At 49.5% G+C, this 25,610-nt stretch overlaps 1 protein-coding gene across 2 annotated transcripts in view; it reads right to left on the bottom strand.

Annotated features, from left to right (window-relative positions):
- Nucleotides 1-25,610, bottom strand: part of SCG3 (secretogranin III) — a 187,002-nt gene that overhangs the window by 1,385 nt on the left and 160,007 nt on the right. For both annotated transcript variants that reach the window (XM_069624817.1, XM_069624818.1), the window contains one exon: nt 16,948-17,028. In XM_069624817.1, the coding sequence (XP_069480918.1) occupies nt 16,948-17,028 (81 nt within the window). The remainder of the gene's footprint in view (nt 1-16,947; nt 17,029-25,610) is intronic.

Raw genomic sequence — 25,610 nt, 5'->3', positions numbered from 1 at the left:
TGCAACAACAAGCTAACAAGACATAACCCGCCACAACAGCACATGGGAATTCTGGCACCGATCGAAAATCGCACTTAAGCTCAGTGAACGGTGCAAACCGAACTGGAGCGTTCAACAGGAAGTCACAACTCTCACTTTCCTATTCCCAGTACACCCTACTAACACCCCCCTGTCCACCCTCCACTTGACACCCTACTTTTCAGATCCGCCAGAGTGCTTGGGGACCACAGCATTGGTGATGGTGCACAGTACAAATACCTTTACCATTAACATGAGTAGCAGTCCTGCAGAGCCTGTGGCACTTAGTCACAGCTCTCCTCGTGCAGGTGCAGAAATCTTATCCAGAATGGAGGAACAAACTTTTTTTCTCTTGCACTGTGAAACCACAGGAGGGTTAAGTAGAACCCAAACTGAAACAGAAGGCTTGAGCCGTTAACAAATAATCGTCTTAAGTTGCCACACACTTACTTGTATGGTCTCATAGGCTAAGGGAGTCCTTTTCGAGTGGAGGACGATGATGTGGCAAGAAATGAAGGATGAAGCCCACGTCAAAACTGCAAGCCACCCCCAGAGGCGGGGTCCATCAACCAATGTACACATTTACTGCATAGGGGGATCCACCTATGTTCCCTTTTATCAGGAGATAAAAGGAAAGGACCTTAGCAGAAGGCTGGGTGAGGTTACAGATGAGCTCATTTGGCGATGGCTGTAGTGGAGAGCAGAAAGAGCTGGAGGAAAAGGCCAGGTGAGCGACATAAGAGGCTGGAGGTGAGGCACAGTGGGCAGGGAGGAGGGTGGGAGAGAGAAAGAAATGAGGAGGTTGAAAGTATAGTCCGGGTAGAACAGAGGCGCAGAAGGATGAGGAAGAGCCTGAGAAGAAGACACATGGGGGAAGCCTTGGATGGGTGGAGGAATGAGCCTTAGGCAAAGCATCACGCAGATGCAGTAGCACGTTTCCTGTGCAGCCAATTTAATCAGTGGCACAAGAAATGCGACCAGGAGCACCGATTGATTTCATTTACATTAGACCTTAGAATGGTTATCTGTAGGATGACTCTGGAGTGTCTATCACACTGGTCACCTCCTGAGGCCAATCTAGGGCAGTTCTCAGCTGTCAGACACTTCGCAAAGATTTCTGGCCAAGCCATGGGGTCAGGACTTGCCCACTGTTCTGTTACTCGTCCTCCTTTCTCTAGCGGTCCGACACCTGCAGTGGATTCCTTCTACCTGGTTGTCAACTGTGGCAACGTTTTCTCAAGAGCGGGATATGACCATGGGTCTCGTGGGTGGATGCTGTCCTCAAGCGGTGGTAACAAATTATGGTGGCTCCCCTCTCATGAAACATCGTTTACATCAAGTACGGGTGGAGCTGGGTAAAAGTGGGATCTGCGGCACTCACAGGAGTGGCTGTGTGTGTGTCAGTATACAAGCAGTGGCTGCCCTGTGTAGACGACCTAATTCCTGATGGTTTCAGTGACTTGACACCTCAGAAGCTACTTGTACAGCTGGAGGAACTTACACACCCTCAACCATGCCACTGTTCCGTTACAGTCCCGGTAGATACCACTGTGTTCATGTGATCGCGGAGCACCTTTCAGCCACATTCTCGCACTGGATCAGGGATGGGTGGGTAGGTGTGGGGAGAGACTTATCTTAAATTAATTTATAAAGCGCACGTCCACCCTAGGGCATCTTGGCGCTAAGCAAGGTACTGTCCACAGCTCAACGTCTTCAGTAGCCGGCGGAAAGATAAATCATTGGCTGTTGCCCAAAGATGTGCTGGAAGAGAATTCCAGCACCTAGCTGCAGCCATAGAAAACGCACGCCCACCAACTCGTGCAAGCCGTACCCGTGGAATAGAAATGGTACATGACTTGAGGGAACGGAGTGGACAGTTGGGAACATAACGGCGAAACTTGCACTTTAGGTACTCGTCACCCCGGCCATAAAAGAGACTACAGAAATGATTGAAGGAGTAACATATCACTACAAAAAAAACACAAAACCATTAACTGTGCATAAACCGCATAGTTCAAATCTCTATTTGGGCTATATCTTTTAAAACATACCTATTATATGTTTCCTGCAGTATTGCACAATTTGAACACAGGTACACACAGTGTACATATATCACTGTGCTAAAAGAAGTCCGGTTTATATCCCTAACCATATATTCACATTCTTAACTCTTTCATTCCTCCTTTAACATATTTTCATCACGTTGTATGTGTGGAGAGGCCTATCCCTCAGAAATTCCTCGATTTTGTAAGTGTTTTTCACATTTTCATGATTGCGTCATCAAGTGTTGTTAGTTCCATAAGAATTTCCTTGCTACATTTATTCCTTGGTGAGCTTAACATTCCAAACTCCTTTGGTGCACTCACACTGGGTTACCATTTAAATACCTCTTCACTTAGGATGCCCAGAGCTAAGGGCAGGGTCTAAGAGTGGCGTGCCTGGCTTATATACATCATGCATTGTTGGTAACCGGTGAAGTTCCCTGGCTGCCTCTCATGGTACAGTTTGGGGTGGCCAAGGGGGCAGGTATCCATGCCCAATTTACGATTTGGGACTCTGGGAGGTGATCACCTAACCCACCCCACCAAGCTCAATCCATTCGGCAGGGGCTTGTCACATTGCCCCACAACATGCCCATAATCCTTTTAGGGAGGTGTATGCCTGAATAAAGTCGCCAACCCACATGGAAACTAGAGGCGTCATTGCTTCCCAAGGTTTCCCCTTAAAGTGGCTGCAGGGACTTCACCTCCAGATTTGCATTTGTATATGGCACTTCCCACATCAGATGACCAATGGAGGCTGGTCTGCAACATCTGCATCACCAACAGAATAGTGCTACAAGAACCTGAGAATCTTGCAAACACATGGTGCGTGCGGGAACATGTGTTACCTGTAGCAGTAATAATAATAATTTAGCATTTATATAGTGGTATGAACCCTCGCGCATCTGAGCGCTGCTTCCACGGTGTGTGGTGCTCATTTATCGACCTCAGAAGGATGAAAGGCTGAGTTTGGCCCTGACTGGATTCGAACCTGCGTCAGCAGGCTCTGCACAGATGGCAAAGTGAATGCTATACTCACTTTGCTGTCTGACCGGCTACTAGTACAATAACTAGCACAGCAAACGTAGGAGATCACACACCAAGAAACTCTAATTTCACTAAAAGTAATTCTCCCACAAAGCTCTGCCATGTGCAGACCTGAATTGCAGAGCTATGAGCGAACAGTTCCACTCTATGTAGCGGCTCGACGCTAGCCTCTGGCTTCTCCTGAACTCTGTAAAGCGCTCCGCTGCCTACGGGCCAGGTTCACTCTATAAACAACGAAAAAAAAAAATACAGTGGGAATCCAAGATGGCGGTCGGCCTTAATTAAGCCTCGAGGCACACATCCATGAATCCAAGGCAGCGCAGTCAGAACGGAGGAGTGCCTGCAAAGTGGCCAATGTAAAACATTCGAATTCAAGACACGATTATGATCCATGCCTGAGAGCAGTTAGTTATGGAAGGGAGTTGCTCTAGGTGGGGCCAAACCTCTATATAGCCTGAGAGCTCGGAATGAGGTTTGTGGTTGTTCTGTGAAGGAGACAGAATTGGAGATCGATAGAGGAATAGGTAGAGCTGGAAAGAGGTGGCTAGAAGGAGGTGAAGGTGGTGCGAAATGTAAAACGGGAGAGTTGTTAAGTGAACAGCAGGAGAGAAATGGGTGGAGGAAGAGCTGAGCAAGGAGACAAGGGGCAGAGGTGTTTTAAGAAGGTACTAGGAATAGAGCGGTGGAGTATATCATAGAGGTGGTTGGAGGAGATACCAGGTGGAGAGGAGTACATTGAACATTTAGGAGATGGAGTAGAATTCATGGGGAGAGAGGTGGAGAGCATTGAGGATGCAATTGGGGTGGACACCCAGAACGGGAAGAAGGTAAAGCAGGAGGAAAAGAAGCAGGAGAGGAGAAATAAAGCAGAGATTGGGAAGGGGCGGGCACGTCAAGCTTGAAAGGAGATAGTGAAGGAAGAGTGGAGGTACAAGCACATGATGAATCATCAAGGAGGGACAGGAGGATGTAAAGAGGCGCATGAGTGGAGTAGGAATGACCGGTGGAGTAGGATAGATACCCCTAGGTATGAAAGTTGCAGCTATTTGTGGAGCTAGATGACACTGGTGTGTTGAGCCAGAATCCCAAGATTGGGAGGAGTGAACCAGATCATACTTGCTGAGGAGCCCAGTATGCAACCCCCGGGTGGAATCACTGTGCGTTATAATTTCTCCAGCCCTACCATCCATTAATGGGATCATCTCTTGAAAACGCATATGCCAAGAAGACGCAAACAGCATGGTACCAACTTGCGCTCCTCCGCAAAGTAAAGCTTTTCATCTTGACTTGAGTTTCATATCAGTTGTCCAAACCCTTTTTGTCTCCCACCTTGATCCTACATGCAGATTGTTCCCTCTGAAAGATAATCAGCATGCAGCAGCAAGCTTCGTCACAGGTACAAGAACATTTGACAGCATCATCCAAATGGTCAAGAGCTACTCTGGCTATCTATTCAAGAATGCATCATGTTCAAGACAGACTGCATCACCTACAAATCAGTTACAACCAAAACACAACAGAAACTCATCTCTGGAGGCCAATGCACCACCAGAGAGGAGAAATCTCCAGACTGGTGTAAAGGCTGTAGGGGAGGATATCTGCACCCCTGCCCTCTATATGGCAGAGTAGAAGTACAGATCACCTCAGCCAAAATTCTCTTTATGGTAGAATGGACGAGCAACCAAGTATTAAGCTCTCAGGAGGTGATGCAGGCTGGTTCTTAAGTACAGTGTAGTCTGCACGCCCCCAAGGAATGTCCACACACTATGTTATGTGATAACACAGTTCTTTATATAATTAAGGTTCAATACATATGCACAATCCATAACACACTGTGTGCTTTGGCACATCTGATATGGTAAATATGTACAATGTCTATGTGGTACCACAGTTCACTGTTGACTCCTTTAAAATGCACCAACTACTGACAGCTCCAATAGCATACAAATCAAACAGTAATGTAAATCAACATCAGACATAGGAAGGAAGATAAGTTAGGTTAAACAATGGCAGAATAATTTGTCCCACTGCCATGAAACAGTTTTTTGTGAGGATCCCCCCACCTGGACAACCTGTAAATAAAGTGTATCAACAAGCCCAGTCCATATATATTTAAAAATAGTCTTGTTTCCTGCTAAAATGTTCTACTACCCCAATGTAAATGAGTTTAGCAGAGTTTCTTCAATGGTTCGTCAACGGATCCCTCAAGGGTGAACTCCCTTCAAAACAGGAGCTACAGGATGTTGAGAGTCCTCGAAGAAATGTGAACCTCAATGTCGAGAGTCCTTTAAGTTTGTTGCCGCAAAGAAGACTTGATGAGGAATGTATGCCCGGCAGCAGACATCGAGGGTCGGCATCAGATGTCGGCGATCGGGACTCGACCACGGCTGGACTTTGGCTCTACACTTGTCGGCGTCTTTGACTTCGGGTGGCGAGAAACCTCCCGGTGGATTCTCGTCGGTTCGTCAGTGACCTCCACTTTCTCCGGCGGGACAAAGCAGTCGATGGTGATGGCAAGGGAGACCTTGGTTTCAATGTTCTTTGGCAAAAGGTGGAGCGGCGGGGCTCCGGTCATCGAGCAGCACGGCATCAAGCTGTCCCCGCTTCTGGGAAGCATGAATTGACTTGCTTCCAGCGGTTATGGCAATCCTCCAAACCCTGGTTGACGGCAATGGACTTTGACTGTCTCGATATCTGGGTGTTTCACTTCGAGATTCCTCGGTGGACCCCGTCTCCGGTCGACAGCCTTTTGGGACTTGCTTTCAGGGTGCATCGGCAAAGTTCAGCTTTCTCCACGATGTTCCCTCATAGCTCGGGGAGAGGTCTCCTAGCCAGGTCCTCTCTCGGATCAGTCCTCAACAGACTTGACAGCTTTCAGATTGGGTAAAAGGAAAGCAGTAGCAATTCTCCTTCTTGCAGCTGAGCTTCAAGGATAAGCAGCTTCAAGTTTCAACTTCAGCTTCTGAACAATTTTGGTAAGTGAGAGGTCCCCAGATATACACATCTGTCCCTCATTCACACTGCTAAGCCAAGCTCAGTCAGCCAGTTAGTCAGAAGGGCATTCTTACAGGCAGGCGGCCAATCAGGCTCACAGTGCACTCAGGCCATTCACTTCACCCAGACACCCATAAAAAGGAATGTGTATTGGGGCAAGCACCCATCCTTTCAGCACACCACGCTGCATTCATGTCAGTTTTGGGCAGGGCTGTCACATTCTTTGTGTCACACACAGAGATACCAGACACCCATAACATGGAATGCATATTGGTCACACACTCCATTCACCCAGGTCACACCCCAAGGGTGCACCGACAACATACAGTCACTGGGAAGGCTCAAGCCAGTCTGGCCTGGACTTCCCCACAATACCATATATGGTTCTTTCACCAAACAGCCAGACAGGAGAAGGGACAGAGCCAGGGATTCCCAGGATTGATTCCTATGGTAGGGCCTGGGTATCCCCAAATGGAGGATGCTCGAGCACCTGTCAAATTCAGCATGGAGCTGCCTCAAGCCCATACCCTGCTCTGTGGGCCAGGCACAGGTGTCCAGAAACATACACTAGTGGTACAGGGTTGTACCTCCACCCATGGGTGCCATAAGGGTAACCAAAGGGTCTCCGTTTACCACAACCAAAAAGAGGAAGAGCTGCACCGCCAGGAGTGCCACATGGACTCCTGTGCAGAAACCAACACAGAACACATGATAAGGGAGTACAGGACAAGGATATGGAGGCCCTGTCCCTCCAATGCATTTCCAGCATCACAACTGGAAACACTGCAAGAGGGAAATAACTAGGAAACAGTTCCTTTGCTGCTATGCAGTCTGCCTTTGGGACATGTTACCAAGGCGGTTAAGACTGGCTCACTCCATTCTACACTTCAGGGAGGACTTGAGAGACTCCACTTCTGAAAGAATTCTTTCTTATACTCAACCTTTCATATATATATTTCTGAGGCTTGTGGAATCTGCTTAGATCACATGCTGTGCATAGGCCGACATCTAGTGGAAGCTGCGGAGTATTACAGTTTGTTTTTCGAAACTCGAAAATGGGCGTCGACACAGGCGTGCCAGTAATACTATCCCTAGTGTGACGTCCACTGTACCCAAGATCCCTCACGCGTCTAGGATCCTCAGATTGTTTTTTTCCGCCATACTGGTCAGAAGCATCTTGCGGAGTCCCCTGGCCTTAGCCATACTTTTACTAATATTTGAAATTTAATATTCTTTATTGACATCCTTCCCCACCCCAACGTCGACCCTCGACACTCGACGACGGCTGGAGAAGACATCGACCGTCGGCTGCTGCACGACGGATCTGGGCCTTGGAAGGCCGCTGGCCTCGGCCCGGGCCTAGTAGGCCGCTGGCCTCGGCCCTGCAAGTAGGGAGAGTGGGGGGTGGTACATACTCTTCACTCTTGGTATATAGATACACTTATATATTTCCTACACTTATCAGCCCGCTGCCTCAAGGTGCGTATGGAGGGTACCCCTTTCCAATTCTGCCCCAAGTGCAACCGCAAATACCCTTGGGTCGACAGGCACGCCACGTGCAATCTCTGCTTGCCGAGGGACCACCCCGAAGCGAACTGCAGAGCGTGTAGTAGGTTTAAACCTAAGACACTCAAGGACCGTTCGACAAAGCGTTGGGCCCACCACGCCAGGCAGGCGGCCATGGCAGCGGAGGGCGCCTTCAGCGATGCCGTACTTTCGGACGGCGAGGGCATTATGGCGTCGAAAGACAGCCGAGAGCAGGTCCCCGACCTCGGAAGGTCGTCCGGCAGGGCGGCTATGGGGAAGACCCCCGGCGACGCAAGCGCTACACACCCTACACACACTAAGCACACTAAGTCCAACCGAACCTCGACGACGTCGACTTCTCGGAAAGAGGCACAAATAGAACGGTCCGACTCTGTGTCCTCTGGGCGCTCTCGATCGAGATCGCCTCATGACGCAAGGCAATCATCCACTCTTGCCAAGAGTGCCTCGCTCCCTAGACTAATGGAAGTTCGATCGTCGGAGGACGAAGACGACTTCCACCCCCAGGCCGCGCTCCAAGAGACGGAGCCCGCAGTTAACACCAGCGAGGCCCCACGCTCGAAAGACACAGATACCTCTCCCGATCCTCGACGCCAGGCGTCGAAAGTCTCTGGGGCCTCCAAGGGACAGGGAAAACATTTTTCCACGCACGGGGAGGGGGGGAAACAGCGGAAAGCACATTCTTCCACTCCTGTAAGACCATCCTTCCCCCCTAAGCAGACAAACAAATACAAGTCTACTGAGAGATCAACATCCAGCAAGGGTACCCTTGATAAGTCCCCTAAACTGCCTACTAAAGTCATCCCCTGTTCCAAAGAATGGTCCAGCGAAGACATAGACAGGGTCATGTCAAGGATGTCTTCCTTGGCTGATTTTTACGACAAGAATCCAGAGCATTTCCTCTCGTATGACCCTCAGGGAGCCACACCCTCAGGTTCCACTGATCCCATCCCCCTAAGTAAAAGGGCCCGGTTCGAAAGACCTGAACCCTTCGAGGTACAGCCTTACTCTACTCCATACTCTACTCCACACCCCAGGTACCAAGGAGAGCCTTTCCCTGAGGGGGACCAGGAGTTTGAAATTATGGAGGAACAAACCGGGACGGAATACTATGCGGATGATGAGGACCAGGAGGAGGGAGAAGATGAGCAGGAAATTTACAGAGTAGATTCCCCGGTAGAGAACGAAGCCCCAGTTACCGACTCGCCAGTCGATAACCAGCCCCTCCTTAATGAGGTTCTCGCTCGCGCGGCAGAACATTTTCACATTGACACCCACGGTGTACAGGAGGAAAGGGACTTCGCAGAAAAGTTGGTAGGAGAGAGGAGGCCGGTCGCTCAGACCATCCCTATCCTTAAATCCATCCAACGAAGAATAGATCCGTCCCTGGTGAACCCAAACGTCACCAGAGCAGTCAACCCCAGGGTCGAAAAACTTTTCCGGGCAGCCCAATCTGACCCTCTCTATATAAGAGGACATCTTAAACCAGACTCCCTAGTGGTTACCAACACTCGGAAGAGGGCTGGAACACCCTTATCTTCGTCAGAAGCTCCTCCCGACAAGGAGAGCAAGAAACTTTACGGCTTTGGCAGAAAGGTAGCCTCAACGTCCGCCTACCAAGCAAGGATTGCTAACTCCACCACCCTGTTGGCCAGCTACAACTGCCATCAATGGGAAGAGGTCGCGGCACTCATAGCCTCTGCTCCAGAACCCTTAAAGGGCCAATTGGCTCGGATCTCGGCAGAAGGGAGAGCCGTGTCTGGTTGCATATTGAAAGCAACTTTCGACGCCGCGGACAACGCAGGGAGATTGATAGCAGAGGGTACTGTTATCAAGAGACATGCGTGGTTACGGCAGTCGGGGTTCAAAACAGAAACTCAGGCTTCTTTAATAGACAAGCCGGTGGAACCCGATCTATTGTTTGGGAAAGCGGTCGAAGACGCACTGAAAAACGCCAAGGACGAATACGAAACACTTAAATCCCTTGGCCAACTAACCAACAAACCCCCTAACCAGAGGGGGAACAGTAATTTTCGTCGCCCACGCGGCCAAAATTCACAAAGAGGCAACTATGCCCAGGGACAGGGTACACAGTGGAACAACAGCTAGCAGTCTACCCAAAGTTACGGCAGGGGTAACAAAAGAGGTCGTGGGAGAGGCAGAGGCAGCCCCAACAAGGGAGGTGGCACGCCTCCACCAAAGCAGTGACGCTCAGTTCAGGGTCCCTTCTCATGCAACCCCAGTAGGGGGACGCATTTCCAACTTCACCCAGGCTTGGGAAGGGATCACCTCAGACAGATGGGTGCTGTCAACAGTGTCCACAGGATATTGTATAGAATTACTGCAGCGTCCCCGGAACCATCCTCCACGACAAAAAGTACACTCCCTAGAACATCAGAAAATCCTTCTCGAGGAGATCGCCATTCTGCTAGAAAAGGACGCGATAGAACTCGTCCCAGGACACCAGGTAAACAAGGGTATCTATTCAACCTACTTGCTTGTGCCAAAGAAAGATTTGACAATGCGCCCAGTATTGGACCTACGGCCTGCCAACAAGTATGTCAAGCCCCAAAAATTCCGTATGACCACGCTACAAGAGGTAATCCCCCTCCTAAAAAAGGGGGATTACATGGCAACCTTGGATATGAAAGATGCTTATTTTCATATTTCCATGCTCCCGGCGCACAGAAAGTACTTGCGCTTCAAGGTGGACAGTCGCCACTACCAATTCAAGGTACTGCCCTTCGGGATAGCTTCAGCACCAAGGGTATTTACCAAGGTACTGGCGGTGGCAGCAGCACACCTACGCAGGGAGGCAATCCCAGTGTACCCTTATCTGGACGACTGGCTCATAACGGGGGAAACCCCAGGAATTTGCAGGACAAACATTCAAAGGACTATCGACCTCCTCCACGAATTAGGCTTCTCAATCAACGAGAAGAAGTCAAGCCTGGTGCCAAGCACCTCAAAACAGTTCCTAGGAGCAATCCTAGATACTCAGGAAGGGTTGACCTTCCCTTCGGAAGAGAGAATTCGGAATATACTACTGCAAATTCCACATTATCAGTCCGGTCAACAAATAACGGTACGCAAAGCAATGCGGTTACTGGGCATGATGGCGTCATGCATTTACCTGGTCCCCCACGCGCGACTGCGCATGCGTCCCATGCAGGAATGGTTGGCGAAACAGTGGTCTCAGGCAAGTGGTCAGTGGGACGATCTAGTGGTCGTTTCGCCAACACTGGTAGAGAGCCTACACTGGTGGACAAGAGAGAATCTTGCAAGGGGAAAACCCTTTTACGATCCCGAAATACAGGCAGTGGTGATCAACCTCCTAGAGCTTCTGGCAGTATTCCGAGCACTTCGGGCGTTCGAGCCCCATCTACTAAACCTGTCGGTGCAGATCCGGACGGACAGCACGACAGCCATGTTCTATCTGAACAAGCAAGGAGGGACTCGTTCGCCAAATCTGTCCAAGCTTGCCCAACAAATCTGGATATGGGCACTCAGATGGAACATCTTCCTGTCATCGCAACATGTTCCAGGGGAGCTCAATTCCCTAGCGGATGCTCTAAGCAGAGACTCCCTCCCAGAAGAACACGAATGGGTACTTCACAGAGAGATCGTAGGAGATCTCTTCTCTCGGTGGGGTTTCCCCACTATAGACTTATTCGCCACAAGCGAAAACAAACAATGCCCAGGATTTGCATCCAGGTTCTCCCAGCCAGACTCCCAAGGGAACGCCCTGTGGATGAACTGGTCAGGGATGTTTGCGTACGCTTTTCCACCAACTCCTCTTATCAGGAAGGTGGTGTACAAGATGAACAAGGAATCGATGACGCTCATCCTAGTTGCTCCCATATGAGCGAGACAACCATGGTTTCCACACCTACGCAGAATGGCGGTGTGCGAGCCCATCAAACTTCCAGCCTGGTACAACCTTCTGTCCCAGCAACAAGGTCAAACAGTGCACCAGCAACCCAACTCAATGAACCTGGCAGCATGGCTCCTGAAGTCATAGAGTTTGGACATCTCAATCTACCACAGAGGTGTATGGACATCCTAAAAGAATCCAGGAAACCAAACACAAGGCACTGTTATTTTGACAAGTGGAAAAGATTTGTTATTTGGTGCCAGAATAAACAAATCAACCCTGTTGATTGCACTCCTTCCAACGTCGTGACATACATGCTCCACCTGCTGGATGCAGGATTGGTTTTTAACTCTCTGAAAGTACACCTGGCAGGCCTCTCGGCTTACACCACATCCCATAACAAGGTGTCGTGGTGGAAGGTACCAGTAGTTAAAGCCTTCATGGAAGGAGTAAAGAGACTTCACCCTCCTATTTCAAACCCACCGCCAGGATGGGACCTTAATGTGGTGCTAGCTAAGCTCATGGGCCCCCCGTTCGAACCCATGCATAAAAGTAGTCTCAAACACCTGACTTATAAAACGGCCTTATTAGTAGCCATTACCTCTATAAGAAGGGTCAGTGAAATTCAGGCTCTGTCAGTGCAGGATCCTTTCTTTACTATCCACAAGGACAAACTGGTTTTACGCACACACCCTAGGTTCTCACCTAAATTTATATCAAAGTTCCATGTAAACCAGTCCATCGAGCTTCCGGCTTTCTTCCAGGACCCGCAAAGCTCGGCTGAGGTGAAACTACACACCCTAGATGTGCGTAGGGCGGTCCTCTACTATGTAAATAAAACCAGACCGCTAAGGAAAACAGATCAACTGTTTGTCTCCGTAGCTACAGGCAGAGAGGGAGATCGCGTCTCTAAAGGCGCTATCTCGAAGTGGATTATCAACTGTATACAGCTGTGTTACTCTCTTTCTGAAAAAACTCTGCCTTTTACGCCAAGGGCCCACTCTACTAGAGGCATTGGGGCCACTCTGGCTTTCATTGCAAATGTTCCCCTCGACACCATTTGCAAAGCAGCTACTTGGAGCTCTATTCACACTTTTACTCAGCATTACTGCATTGACACTCATTCCAAGACAGATACACAAGTGGGACAAGCGGTTCTAAGACACCTGTTTGCTCATGACCCTTCTCACATCCCACCTCCTTCTTCTGGTACTGCTCGCTAATCTATGCACAGCATGTGATCTAAGCAGATTCCACAAGCCTCAGAAGGGATACATTACTCACCGTAATCGTATTTCTGATGCTTATATCTGCTTAGATTCACATGCGACCTACCCTTCCTCCCCTCCGAGAGAAGGCGCATGATTGCTTGTAGTCTTACCTTTCTGTCTATCTGCTTGGATTATCTGTACTCACGCTACTCCTCATGCTTCCTCATGTCAGAAAAAATACAATCTGAGGATCCTAGACGCGTGAGGGATCTTGGGTACAGTGGACGTCACACTAGGGATAGTATTACTGGCACGCCTGTGTCGACGCCCATTTTCGAGTTTCGAAAAACAAACTGTAATACTCCGCAGCTTCCACTAGATGTCGTCCTATGCACAGCATGTGAATCTAAGCAGATACAAGCATCAGAAATACGATTACGGTGAGTAATGTATCCCATATATATACACACACCCACACCCCCCCCACACACACACACCCACACCCTCACACACACACACACACCCCCATGAGCAGGAGATATGGCTTTGAATCATCAGCCAATATAAATGGACAAAGGGACAAGGAAAGGGTCCAGCCAGCACCTGACGTTATTGAGGAGTTTGAATCCAGTCAGACAGTATAAAAAGAGGCAGAAGCAGACACATATTGAGGGAGTTCGATGCCGTTCCAGAGAATTGGTGCATTTACAGTGAGAGTAGCAGAATAGCAAAGCAAATATGGCTGACCTAACCAGAAAGTCCCTGAAAGAAATAAAACATTGAGTAGAGCGTGGTGCAGGGTGCATGCTCAGGGCTTTGGCTCAGACACTCCCAAGAGCCAGAAGCCATTAAGAGAGTTTTGCCTGCCTGCTGGGGTTACACAGCTGGACTTGGGTGAGAGATCGGTTCTTGGAAAGAAGGTAGAAGCTAGGAGAAGGACTTTTTCAGCCTGGTGGTGGGGCCCCAGACCCAGGGAAGACTCATTGCATGTGAAAGGCTGGCATCTACTTGGGAGACCAAAGAGCATGTGGTGGGCTCATGATTAAAGAGGAGACTCCAGCGTCTGCGATAGGGTCCTTCCCAGCTGGGTGCTCATTGGCTGGATGGTGAGATTTACTTCAGCCCGAAACATACCCAAAGTGGGGCGAGACAATCCTGCTCATTAACTGTAGAAGGTCCGCCCTAGAGCAAGATGGCAGGTATGTGAACTATTGCCCCCGTAGCAGTGTATTCCAGTGTCCTCTAAGCTAAGTGGCCACTTGCATGTTCTTGCCCCAATTGCAGTATAGGATCAAAGTCTACAGAACTCATGAGGGCGATTAGTCTGCAGAATCATTAGTAAAGGCCAGGAAATACACTTGAAATAAATTGAGACTATGAGTGCACCGAATCACACCTCCAGGGTGAGGCAAATCTGTGATCTTGTTGTGCACCATAAGGAATTGACATTGGACTAGCACTTTAGGTCCTACTAGTTTAGTTCCCCTGCACTTGATTAGAATTGCCCTCCACCCTGACACTTGTAGCTGTGGATCCTCGTTTTTATGTTTTCAGTGTTTCCCATTGGTCCAATAGGAATTCTGGCAAACCCAATCTTAGCTAATAGCCCAAGAATGACCCAAGCTTCTAGGAAAGGTGGGTGAAGATTCTGTGCAGGAAGAATCTGAATCTGTCCTGCCGTATGAGACGCCTTGGTTGTGCTTAGTCCCCACTTGTTTGCTGTTTTGATAGTAGAGCCATGCAGGCCACCTTGATTTGCTATTCCCTTATTTCCCATGTTCGTTCATCGTAATTCAGCTTAGAATTTAAATTAAACTGTAGTATGCTGCTGATGTCCATATGTTGAGTGTTCCATCCCATCTCCACATTGACAGTAGTTGCACCTCTTTCTCGTGTGTTTCTTCGCCCCTGATTCACCATGTTTGATAATGGGCTAAGTGAGTTGTTCTCCACAAGCCGAGGGCTTAAGAATACCTGCTGCCATCTTAGGTTCAGGCCGGTGCAACACATTTGGTGGGCTGCTCCATGGATCTGCTCCCTGCCTTGCTGGTGTCTACTTTGTCTCTGGTGGTGTCCTCACGCGGATCGTTTGCTCCTCATCCCATGTGAGCCCATGCTCTGCTTCCATGCCCGCGATCGCTCTCCAGCATGCGAGACACCGAGTGAGGAATCCTTCCGCTCAATTAGAGGTCTTGTAGACTGTAAGAATAATGGATGGAGTGTTCACTGTCCTTACCGTCAACTTCAGGCTGCTGTTATGAGTGTTCAAGGTCCCTAGAACCCAGAGGCTGCAATGAAAGAGAAACTGCCATGCAATGCATATAGCTTATCTCCAGGTGGTCTACATGAGCTTGGAGAGGTTGATTGGATTCTTGGGGGAGAGGGGTGGGAGGTCCGGTATATATCACCTTCAGACGTATCATCACTGAGCGGGATGCTTCCCTATAGCCCCTAGGTATGTGACTGTCACGCTAAAGTCTTTCAAATTAAATCACGGGAGAAGCCTGCGGCCGACTCGGGTTCATCTCTCAGAGTCTGAGGAATCCCGTGATATGCAGTCTAATAGTTTATTTGTGTACTGCGGCCGGTGGAAGGATTATGGTGTGTACAGAATACACAAGACTCACAACTTCCGAGGAGCTTAAGTGATTTCCCCATCATTAAAGTTTCATGTGTATTAAATTATTTTAATAAAATATGAGTACAAACAGAAGGAAACCACAGTTCAAGTCAAGACTAAGTGCTTTGCTGTAAATTACAGACATGCGCCCAGACTAACCTGCCAGGGCCCCCGATGTTGACATTGATCTTCAAGGGGCCCACGGCATGTTTGGTGCTCCTCCTGTGTCCTAGTCCATGCTACTTCTAGTGCCTCGCTTTCTCCCCCATCCAAAGCGCTATACGCCATATTCTTGAAATACAATGTACCTTGTGATGCAGATCCTCTCTTGATAGCATGGTAATGGTTCATATGTTGGTGGCTTACTACCTCTGTAATGCCACCTCCTCATTCATTGTTATGTTATCTAATATGTATACTGCACCCATCTCCACCGTAGTGTTCTCATGGCGACTGACCTTGTCCGAGAGGTCGTGTATTGTGGCCCCACCAGGGTGTCGCAGATCTTGTTATGAACTTACACATGGCTTACTAAGGCAATGGCACGTTTTTAAAACGAATGTATGAGCCCGCCACGCTCGCCTTCACGGCCACCACCTTCATGTTCTCTGTCAAACTTCAGAGTTACTGCACGCAAATTGAGTGCTTTTAATGCAGTGCACTGGCAGAATGCAGAGGCATGCGTTCTAGTGGAGGGAATGGTGCAAGGGCATTCCAGATTCACAGAGGGATGCGCTTGCAACTCGTTTCCCTCTGCCTGGTTGCTTCTGTTGTAAACCAGGTACAAGGCACCGTGGAATGTGAATTGCTATGAGCTCTCCCTTCAAGCCCGTGACAGAATTTCTCTGCCGAAAACCAAAGTGCTCATGCTTGGCATGAGGGTTTCTATTATCATTTTGTATTTCCACCTCCTAAGTAAATACTGTATTGCCTTGTGTGGACCCTTCAAAACTGCTGACTGCAACTTTGGTCACTGGCACCAGATGGGTAGGGGGTTATTATAATATTTTTTTTATAACACGCTTTATACCGAAGAGGTTTCTAAGCGCGAACCGGGGATTCGAACCTGTGTTGCCACTGAGCTATACTAACCGTGCCGACCCCTGCCGCTGAACCACTTAGGGTCAGATATCCAATGTATATCTGCATGTCAGCCAGGAATGCACCTGTCACTGATGGATATAGAGGCGCATTGGCTGCAGATCACCTCTACTGGCAGTCAGTCCATCCCACCCCAGGAAAGTTGCTGTTGTGAATTAGTGACTTACAAGCTGGGAACTGCGGGTGCAGAGTTCTTAGGGGCAAAATGCCCTTCCATTTTGTGCCTATGTTTCTTTGTGAGTGGGCCCTCTAGATTTTTAAACTGCTGGAAACAATGATGCAGGAAAAAGTAAAACCAGTTCAGTGTTCTGCCATAGAGGATGCGTGGGTGAAAGAACCCCAAGGGCAGGCGGAGAAGAGTCCTGACTAACCAAAAAGTCCTTCTGGCATGAGGCGCTCTTGTCATGAAATTCAATTACCCTCGTTGTGCACGTCACAGTCCTTGATCTTCCGGAGCTGGCTAGTATATGTAACTGCAATTACTGCATGACCTACCTTCCTTGGTCCCCTGCTTATTGTGCGTCTTCAGCCACTCAATATTCTTCCTGATGGCATCTAGATAGGTCTCAGTCTTTCCTGAAATAGAAAGCGACAAAGCAATCACTGGTCATTAGATATCCCTTCTTGCGGCTGAGAGAGCACCTGTGCATGCAAGGACATTAACTCCGCTCACTCGCTGTCTACGTCCCCCCACGGCTGACCGGTTCTGCTCATCCCTAAGTATAGGCTTTGAAGTTCTACAAAAAGCCTACATCCCCAGGGCTCCTTTCTAGGGACTGGCTTGAAGTGGCTCCAAAGTGGGCCTTTTACAAATTGACTCCAGCATTAAAGGAGCCCATGTTCTCCAGCTCTAGTTGGTTCCAGCGAGACCCACTGAAGAAAACACTGGTTGTGACCCAGCTGTTGTTGCACAGCTCTGGAGCCACAAACCTAAGCTTGGCTATCAGGGTGTTAACTGATCTGACTATTAATGTTATTTCTGCCTCTTATAAAATTGATCAGAGTATAACAGATTTGGGACAAAGAACGAACTTGACCATATACTTTTGGCTAAGTTGGGTCTCTTAGAAGATACAGCTCTATGGCCAAAAATACCATGTTTCAACATGGTTTTGGCCAGGGGCGGCTCGTCCATAATGGGCGAAGGGGCGTCGACCCAACGGGTCTTGGCCCCCTCACTCATTATGGAGGAGCCAGCCCAGTAAAATACGAGCACTCTCTCAGCAGTTTTTTTCAGCTGCAGGAGTGTTCTTAACTGTGAAAGTGAAACTTCACAGTTAAATTTCCCCAGCCGGGCAAGCTCAATGAGCCATGCAAGGCTGGGGCCTTTGCTTCCCCAGCCTTGCATGGTTCATAGGAAATGCTGGCTGGGGAACTGCACGTCTGGGCAAGGAGGCGCTCCTGCGTCTCTTCACACATAAAGAGCAGGCTGGAGTGGGGCATCTACGTCCCCACGCTCTGGCCCCTTGCACGCATGTGCAGGAACCAAGAAACTTCCAGATTCCTGCTCATGCTTGGGCTGGGGAACTGGAACCTCTGGACCCGCAGCAGGCGGTAAGTTTATGCTCATTTTTTTAATTTAAATTATATGTATGGATGCGTGCATGCTTCTGTTAGGTGAATGTACGGTGATGGATGCTGGTGTGAATGAGAGAGTGCTTTCTATGTGTATGTTGTGTAAATGTGTGTGTTTGTACATTTAAATGTGTATGGATGCGTGTATGCTTGTGTTATGAGTGAGTGCATGATGGATGCTTGTGTGAATGAAAGAGTGCTTTTAGTGCATATGCTGTCTAAATGTGCATTTGTATGTTCATTTATTTATTTAAATGTGTATCGATGCTTGTATGCTGGTATTTTGAGTGAGTATGATGGATGTTAGTGTGAATGAAGGAGTGCTTGCTGTGTGTATGTTGTGTGTGAATCTTGTGTAAATGTGTGTGTATGTTTATTATTTAAATGTGTATGTATGCTTGTATGATGATTGAGTGCATGATGGGTTCCTGTGACTGTGACTGAGACAGCGATTGCTTGCTGTGTGCATGTTGTGCAAGTGTGTGTGTGTTTGTGCTGGTCCAAGATGTTTTGGCGGGTGGGGTTAGGAGGTTTGTACAACAAAGGCATTTTAAAAATACCTCTGTTGCACAAACCCCCTCCTCACCGGCCAAAATCAGCTCTCCGTCTGAGGTGCTATGGGGCCCATGGGACAGGGATGGTATTTATTTACTGGACATCTATCATAGATGTCCAGTAAAAAATACCATACCTGCCCCCCTGTTGCCCCAGCGTCTTGCATAAACACACAATCACTTTTATTGTGTGTGTGTTTGTCACTGTGATACCCAGGGGACAGACATGGTATTTTGTCACTGGACATCTATGATAGATGTTTAGAGGCTTCAATAGACATGTGCATTCCATTCTCACGGTTAGGGAATATAGACACATAAAAGGGTCCTTTCCAATCCAATATATCCCAGTTGCTCAGCACAATTTAACTTTAATGCCATGGCACAGCATTGGCTGCTCAAATAATGCGCTGCAAGACTGGCACAATCTTTCCAAAAGTAATTTAGGGAAGATTATAGATAATATAAAATTTTGAAATGTTAATTAAATATACATGTCAAAATAATCAAGTATTTTTTTAATCTCCAAAAGACAAAGGCATGGACGACTTGGACAGCACGAAAGAGCAAGTTGATAGATGTCCAGTAAAAAGTATCATCCCGCCCTCTGGTCACCCAGTGCCTGGCATACACACATAACCACAATGATTGTGCACATGTGTGAGGAGCTTGGGACCCAGGGGACAGGCGGGTCCTTTTACTACTTGACATCTATGATAGATGGGCAGTCAAAAAACATGCCTTACCCCTGTTCCCCCCCCAGTGCCTTGCAATCACACATAATCACATTCATCATTATTGTGATTATGTCTGACTACAGTGCGCTGGCACACCCTGGAGCAGGCATGACCTGGTTTACTGCACATGGTTGATAAAGTTAGAATGATAAGTGTTACTATGTAGCTAGACCTGCATTTTGATGCAGCCAGTCTAGCCATTTCTTATTATGGTATGACATTTTGTATTGGGCATCTTTGATAAAGCAAGCAGGATCAGTGGTATTATTCTTACTGTGGCATGACATTTTGTATTAGGCACCGCTGGTAAACAAGCATACGTGTTATGTAGCCGACTGGCATTTCAATGCAGCCAGTTCAGTCATTTCGGATTGTTGTATGACATATTGTATTGGGCAATGTTGGTAAAGCAAGCATGATAAGAGATATTATGAAGCAAGACGTCACTTGTATGCACTTAGTCTAGCCATTTCTTATTGCGGTATGACATTTTGTATTGGGCATCTTTGATAAAGCAAGCATAGCAAGTGTTGTTATGTAGCTCGACTGGCAATTTAGTACAGCCAGTTTGGACATGTTTTTATACTTTGGCATGCATGTATAATGGTAAAGCCAACTGGAGTATGTTGTTATGTGGGATACTGCCATATATTGGCAGAACAAACATGGACATGTTTTCTTATAGTGTCATTACTGATATTATGCACAAAGCAAACATCAGTATGTTCTTATATGCGAATATTAGGGTATAATGTTGCAGTCAGCATGGAAATGTATGGGCACAGCCAGTGTGAAAATTGTTTTATACTGGCACATAACGTGGGAAAAGGCATCATGAAAATGTGTTGGTAAAATGCTCCTGTGCACTGTTAGCCACTTGCATCTATTGAATTTGTTTCATGAGTTACTCTACAAAACCCAATAGCAAACTGTTTGGATTTTTACCCAATTTTTCAACAAAAAGTGTTTTAAAAAAATCTCAGGGGGGGGTGGGAACCCTCCAAATCCCCTTGCATGGTGTGGGCTCCCTCGCTACGCTTGATTGCTCACCCATATCAGGGAAAATATTGATGCCCCTCCAGTTGAAAAATTCACCAGCTGCCACTGGTTTTGGCACACCTAGTGCTTGCTGGTCACTGCCAAGTACCATCTACCCTACTCTGGTCAGCTAATGCCTCTGTGAACAAGGTGCCCCTCCCTTTCTTGTATCTCTGAGTTTATGCACAATGCATACTCCTATGTCCCGTCCCCATTCCTCCATACTTGTGGGGACATCTCTCCGTCCTGTGGGACGGGACCGGAGCACTTTGCAAAAAGCAGCCACATTTTTTTCAAAAATGTGTCCCTCCTCTCTTTCCTGCGCGGGGCCCGGCACGCGGCCATAACCCCGCCCACCTTGGCTCCGCCCCGCGCATCGCCCATCAGTCCTTTTCTCCGCACGATCGGGCCGGACGCACTTGCGTCCTCGGAAGATTTTCTTCCCTGTTTTCCTCTCTGGCTCTCGCTAGCGTTCGTTTACTAGTCTGTCTATGTACTTTAAACTAGATTTTCGAGACTGTTCATCGTGTCACCGTCGCTTCGCGAGGGCGGATCCCCATCCCCTTTGTTTAGAGTGTTTGGGTCCGGAACACCGTTGGGACTCCTGTTTTTACTGTGACTCCCTTTCGGTCCGGGCACTTCAATGTCGGTTGGATCGGTGGGAGGAGGTGTTCGGACGAACTCCTCCTTCTCATTTTCAGGCGTTCATCGACGAGAAGAAAAAACGCCCTGAAAGTTCTTTACTTTTCAGAGCACCCCGGCCGGGGGATACCTTTCCGGGTTCCTCTCGGGGCCGGGAGGAGCATTGATCGCTCTGTTACCGGGGTTCGTCCTGAGGTGCCTATTGGGCTCTAAGGCCCCGCCTGTGGGGGCTGTTTGTAGACCCAGTTCTACTGAGTCGTGGGGGTACCGGAGCTTGCTCTGAGGCCGCTCTTTCGGCTTCCCTCAAAAACAAAACCGGGGTGCGTTCGAGGCCTTGGCTGGGCTTGAGGTTACCGAACAGATGTTCGAGGCCCGTGCCGATAAGGCCTCTACCGGGCCTAGGTCTGAGGTCCCTCGTACAGAGGCTAAGGCTACCAACAGTTCTGAGGGGCTGGGCAAGGCCCTGTCGGTGAAAGCAGTTGCTCACCATTCCAGCTCTTGTGGTGATACCAGATCTGTTTAGGGGGCAAAGAAGAAAGTTTCTTCTTTTACCGGCAGTGGCGAGGCCCTTCCTTCGAAGGCTCAGTTGGCGCTTGGTATGTCGCAGAAACATTCCAGGCCTCATAGTACCGGCTCCGCCGAGGTTCCTTACGTTAAGGCTAAAATTAAGACCCCTGACCCATCGACGGGGACCCCTGCCTCACTTCCTCACGTGCCGCAGTTCCCCTCATATGAGGACAAAATGGCAGCCGTTCCCGCCACAACCACGGTGGCCATTTTAGGTACTACCCTTACAGCTACGCCATTGTCCCCTGGTGTAGGGTTCAGTCCTTTGGGTGAACCTAAGGTCCCTTGTGCGCATCCTTACCGGCCGGTTTATGATTGAAACGCCCGGATGCCTCTTCCGCACAATGTTTTGTTGCCCGCGGGGGCGGCTCCCTTGATTTATGTGGATACGTCAGCGGAGGGGCCGGGGTGGCATCCTTCCCCGTTAGGTCCCTGGATTTGTCCACCTCATGAGAGGCCTCCTCAGGTTCCGAAACAATCTCCTGAGGACGCTTTTTTCGGTAAATTTCAAGCGCTTATGCGCACCGACCCCGTGAGGGAATATTTCAAAGGGCTTTTCAAGGAGATATGTCCACCTGCGCCTCCGGCTCCACCGTTCCTCCGGTGGTCCCGCCGGCGCCTCCCTTGCCCGTGGTGCCTCCCCCTGCGCTTCCGCCTTTACCACCATTGTCCCCAGTGGACAAGGCAGTGCCTGACACGGCTCAGCAGGATCCTGACCTGTCAGATGACCCTCAAGGCGATCAGGACAACGAGGACCTTCCCCTCTCTAACAGAGCTTTCCATGACCGGGTGCTGGACATGAGTTTCTTAGATGTTCCGGTGCCCGAGGCACCCGCTCCGCAGGAGGGCGTGCTTTCTGGGGCATTCACATTGTCTCCTTTGTAGCGTACTGGCCTGTTCTTGCAGAAGGACGTTCTGGCCGAGGTCCGAAGAGTTTGGGAAAAGCCACACTCGGGACTTTTCGTCAATAAAAAGATTGACGTGAGGTACAGGCTGCATTCTTCGGAAGAAGTGGCCTTGTCGTCTTGTCTGCCTCCCTCCTCCACAGTGGTGGCTGCAGCTACGTTGCAATACACACGCCTGCAGCATCCTCCTCCGTGACGGCTACTCAGGTCTTGGGAAAGGAGGACAAGCTCCTGGACTCCCTAGGGAGGAAAATCTTTGCCAATTCGGCCTTACAGCTCAGGCAGGCCAATGCAGAATTGATTTTGGCGGGAGCTAACATGCAGATGTGGAGAGGTCTGTCGGAGTTTGAGGAGCACATTCCGGTCGAGAAGCTGGAAGATTTCAGAGGGGGCCTTTGCGATGCCAGGGTCTTGGCCCAGGATCTCCTGGAGGCTGCGGCTCAACACGTAGACACCTCGGCTCGGGGCCTGATGCTTGGGGTTGATACCTCACGGCAGGCGTGGCTGCATGCCACTAAGTTTTCAAAGGAAGTGCAAGACAAGGTTCTGGACCTTCCATTCGATGGTAAGGAGCTTTTTCACTCTTCTACTGATGTAGAGCTCACCAAAACAAAAGATAGCACTCAGACGTCTAAATCATTGTCTGTTCTGGTTAAAGCTCCTTTCAAGTCCCAAAGACCGTTGTCGCAAAGTCGACCTTCCTCTGGTTTTAGGGCCTTTCTCGACCGCAAATCTCGCAGAGTGGATACTCCTGCAGGGAATAACCGCCGTAGACAACAGCGTACGCGGTTTTTCTCCCGCTCCTCAGCCTCCTCATCAGGTTCAGGTGGCACCGCCAACGATAAGCCTGCCAAATGAGGGTTTTCCGCGCTCGCATGAGACCCCGGTGGGAGGACGCATTGCGTCTCATTGGGAGGCGTGGCAGACCATCACAGAAGACAGATGGGTCTTGTCAGTCGCTCGAGCGGGCTTCCACTTACCTTTACCCCCTACCGCACCCCTCAACCCTCCTTTTCAGCTGTCTGGCTCACCCTCCCTCAAGGCCAAGGTTCAGAAACTTCTGCACCTCAGAGCTGTGGAACCCATTCCCCTTAGAGAGCGAGGGGAGGGTTTTTACTCCCGGCTGTTTATGGTGCCCAAAACCCAACCAGGCTGGCCTGCGCACCATCCTAGACTTTTCCCAGTTCAATCTTTTCCTACCCCAAGAGAAATTCAAGATGATCACGCCCGTCCAGATTCGTTTATCTTTGCAGATCGGCGATTGGCTCAGCGTGGTCGATCTGCAGGATGCGTACATGCATATCCTGATTTGGAATCCACACAGGAGATACCTCCGCTTCTCTTTGGGAGAGGAGAACTTCCAGTTTCGGGTGCTTCCTTTTGGCCTCAGCTCGGCACCGCGTGTCTTCACGAAGATGATGTCGGTGATTGCGGCCTATCTTCGTACCAGGGTCTCCATGTGTGTCCCTATTTGGATGACTGGCTCCTACGCAGCCCTTGTCCTTTGGCAGCAGCGGGCAACCTCCAGTCTCTCCTTCTGCTCCTATTCCATCTTGGGCTGTCGGTGAACTGGCGGAAATCCTCCATGACGGCCTCACAGGACCTGACTTTCCTGGGTTTTCGTTGGAACACGATCGACTGCCGAGTGTATCTGACAGGGGACAGAATGGCGGATCTGTTGGCCACGTGTCAGATGTTTGCGCAGTCGGAGAGCATGTCGGCCTGGTGTTTCCAGAGGCTTCTGGGCCTCAGGGTTTCATGTGTACTGGCTCTTCCTCTTGCTCGTCTCAAAATGAGACGGACCCAGATGGTTCTTTGGAGTTCCTGGCGTCAGGCTGTGACCCGGATTCCAAGCGGATAATGATTCCCGATTCCATGAGAGTGGACCTGGACTGGTGGTCATCTCTCAGCAACCTGTCAGTGGGCACGGGGTTTCAGGACCCAGCCCCCATGGTGACGATGACGACTGACTCCTCCCCTTTTGGGGTGGGGTGCGACGTTAGATCTTCTTCAGGTCTCGGACCTCTGGTCGCCTCAGGGCAAGCTCCTGCACATAAATCATTTGGAGCTTCTGGCGATCTTTCTGGCGCTCAAGGCGTTCAGGCCGCTCATTGTCAACAAGGTGGTCCGCATAAGAATGGACAATGTGGTATCAATGTAGTACATAAACAAGCAAGGGGGAACGAAGTCTCCCCCTCTCATGGACCTGTCCATCCAGATTTGGGAGTGGGCCGTGCTTCATGGGGTTTGGCTGCTTGCAGTGCACATCCCGGGCCAGCTGAATGTCCCTGCGGATGCCCTCAGCCGGCGGACAGTGGTCAGCTACGAGTGGGAGTTGACGGCGTTGATCCTCTCATGGATTTTCTTGCATTGGGGCACACCGGAAGTGGACCTCTTCGCCACGGCGGTAAACAAGAAGCTTCCTCAGTACGCCTCCAGAGGGGGGCTGGGAGCCTCCTCTCTTGGGGACGCTCTCGAGATTCCATGGCACAACATGAGAGCTTACACCTTCCCGCCTCTCCCCCTAGTTCATCGAGCAATTTGGAAGTTGAAGAGCTCTGTCAACTGTTCTCTTCTACTCAGTGGTGGCCGGCCAGGTTTTGGTTTTCAGAACTTCAACACCTGTCGGTGTGTCCGCCGATCAGGTTACCAGTAACTCCCGATCTTCTTCACCAAGGGGAACAACAGATGTGGCACCCCTCCCCACAATCGCTCAACTTGGCGGCATGGTGCCTGAGTTCAAATCTCTAGAACGTTTGGGCTTGTCTGCGGATAACATGCACATTATCCAGGCAGCCAGGAAACCCTCGACCAGATCCCAATACAAGAGTAAATGGCTGAGGTTCTGTCACTGGTGTTTGGAGAAAGAATTGGACCCGAGGGTGGCAACGATTGACACGGTGCTGTCCATCGTATCCTCCCTAGCAGAGTCAGGTGTTCATGTTCTGTCTTGCAGGACTTATCTCTCAGTGGTTTCCGCTTACCTCTCTACAGACCGGTGTTCTTATTCCCTAACTAACCCGGTGGTGAAGAGACATTTTGCTGGCTTGACACGCATCTACCCTCCGGTTCGTAGTCCGCACCCGCCTTGGGACCTAAATGTAGTCCTGACGGCGCTGTGCCATAAACCCTTTGAGCCA

Source organism: Ambystoma mexicanum, chromosome 11 (genome assembly GCF_040938575.1).
Source record: "Ambystoma mexicanum isolate Mex_15411 chromosome 11, UKY_AmexF1_1, whole genome shotgun sequence".
In the NCBI taxonomy this organism is placed as follows: domain Eukaryota; kingdom Metazoa; phylum Chordata; class Amphibia; order Caudata; family Ambystomatidae; genus Ambystoma; species Ambystoma mexicanum.
This window is presented reverse-complemented; position numbering and strand designations above follow the sequence as displayed.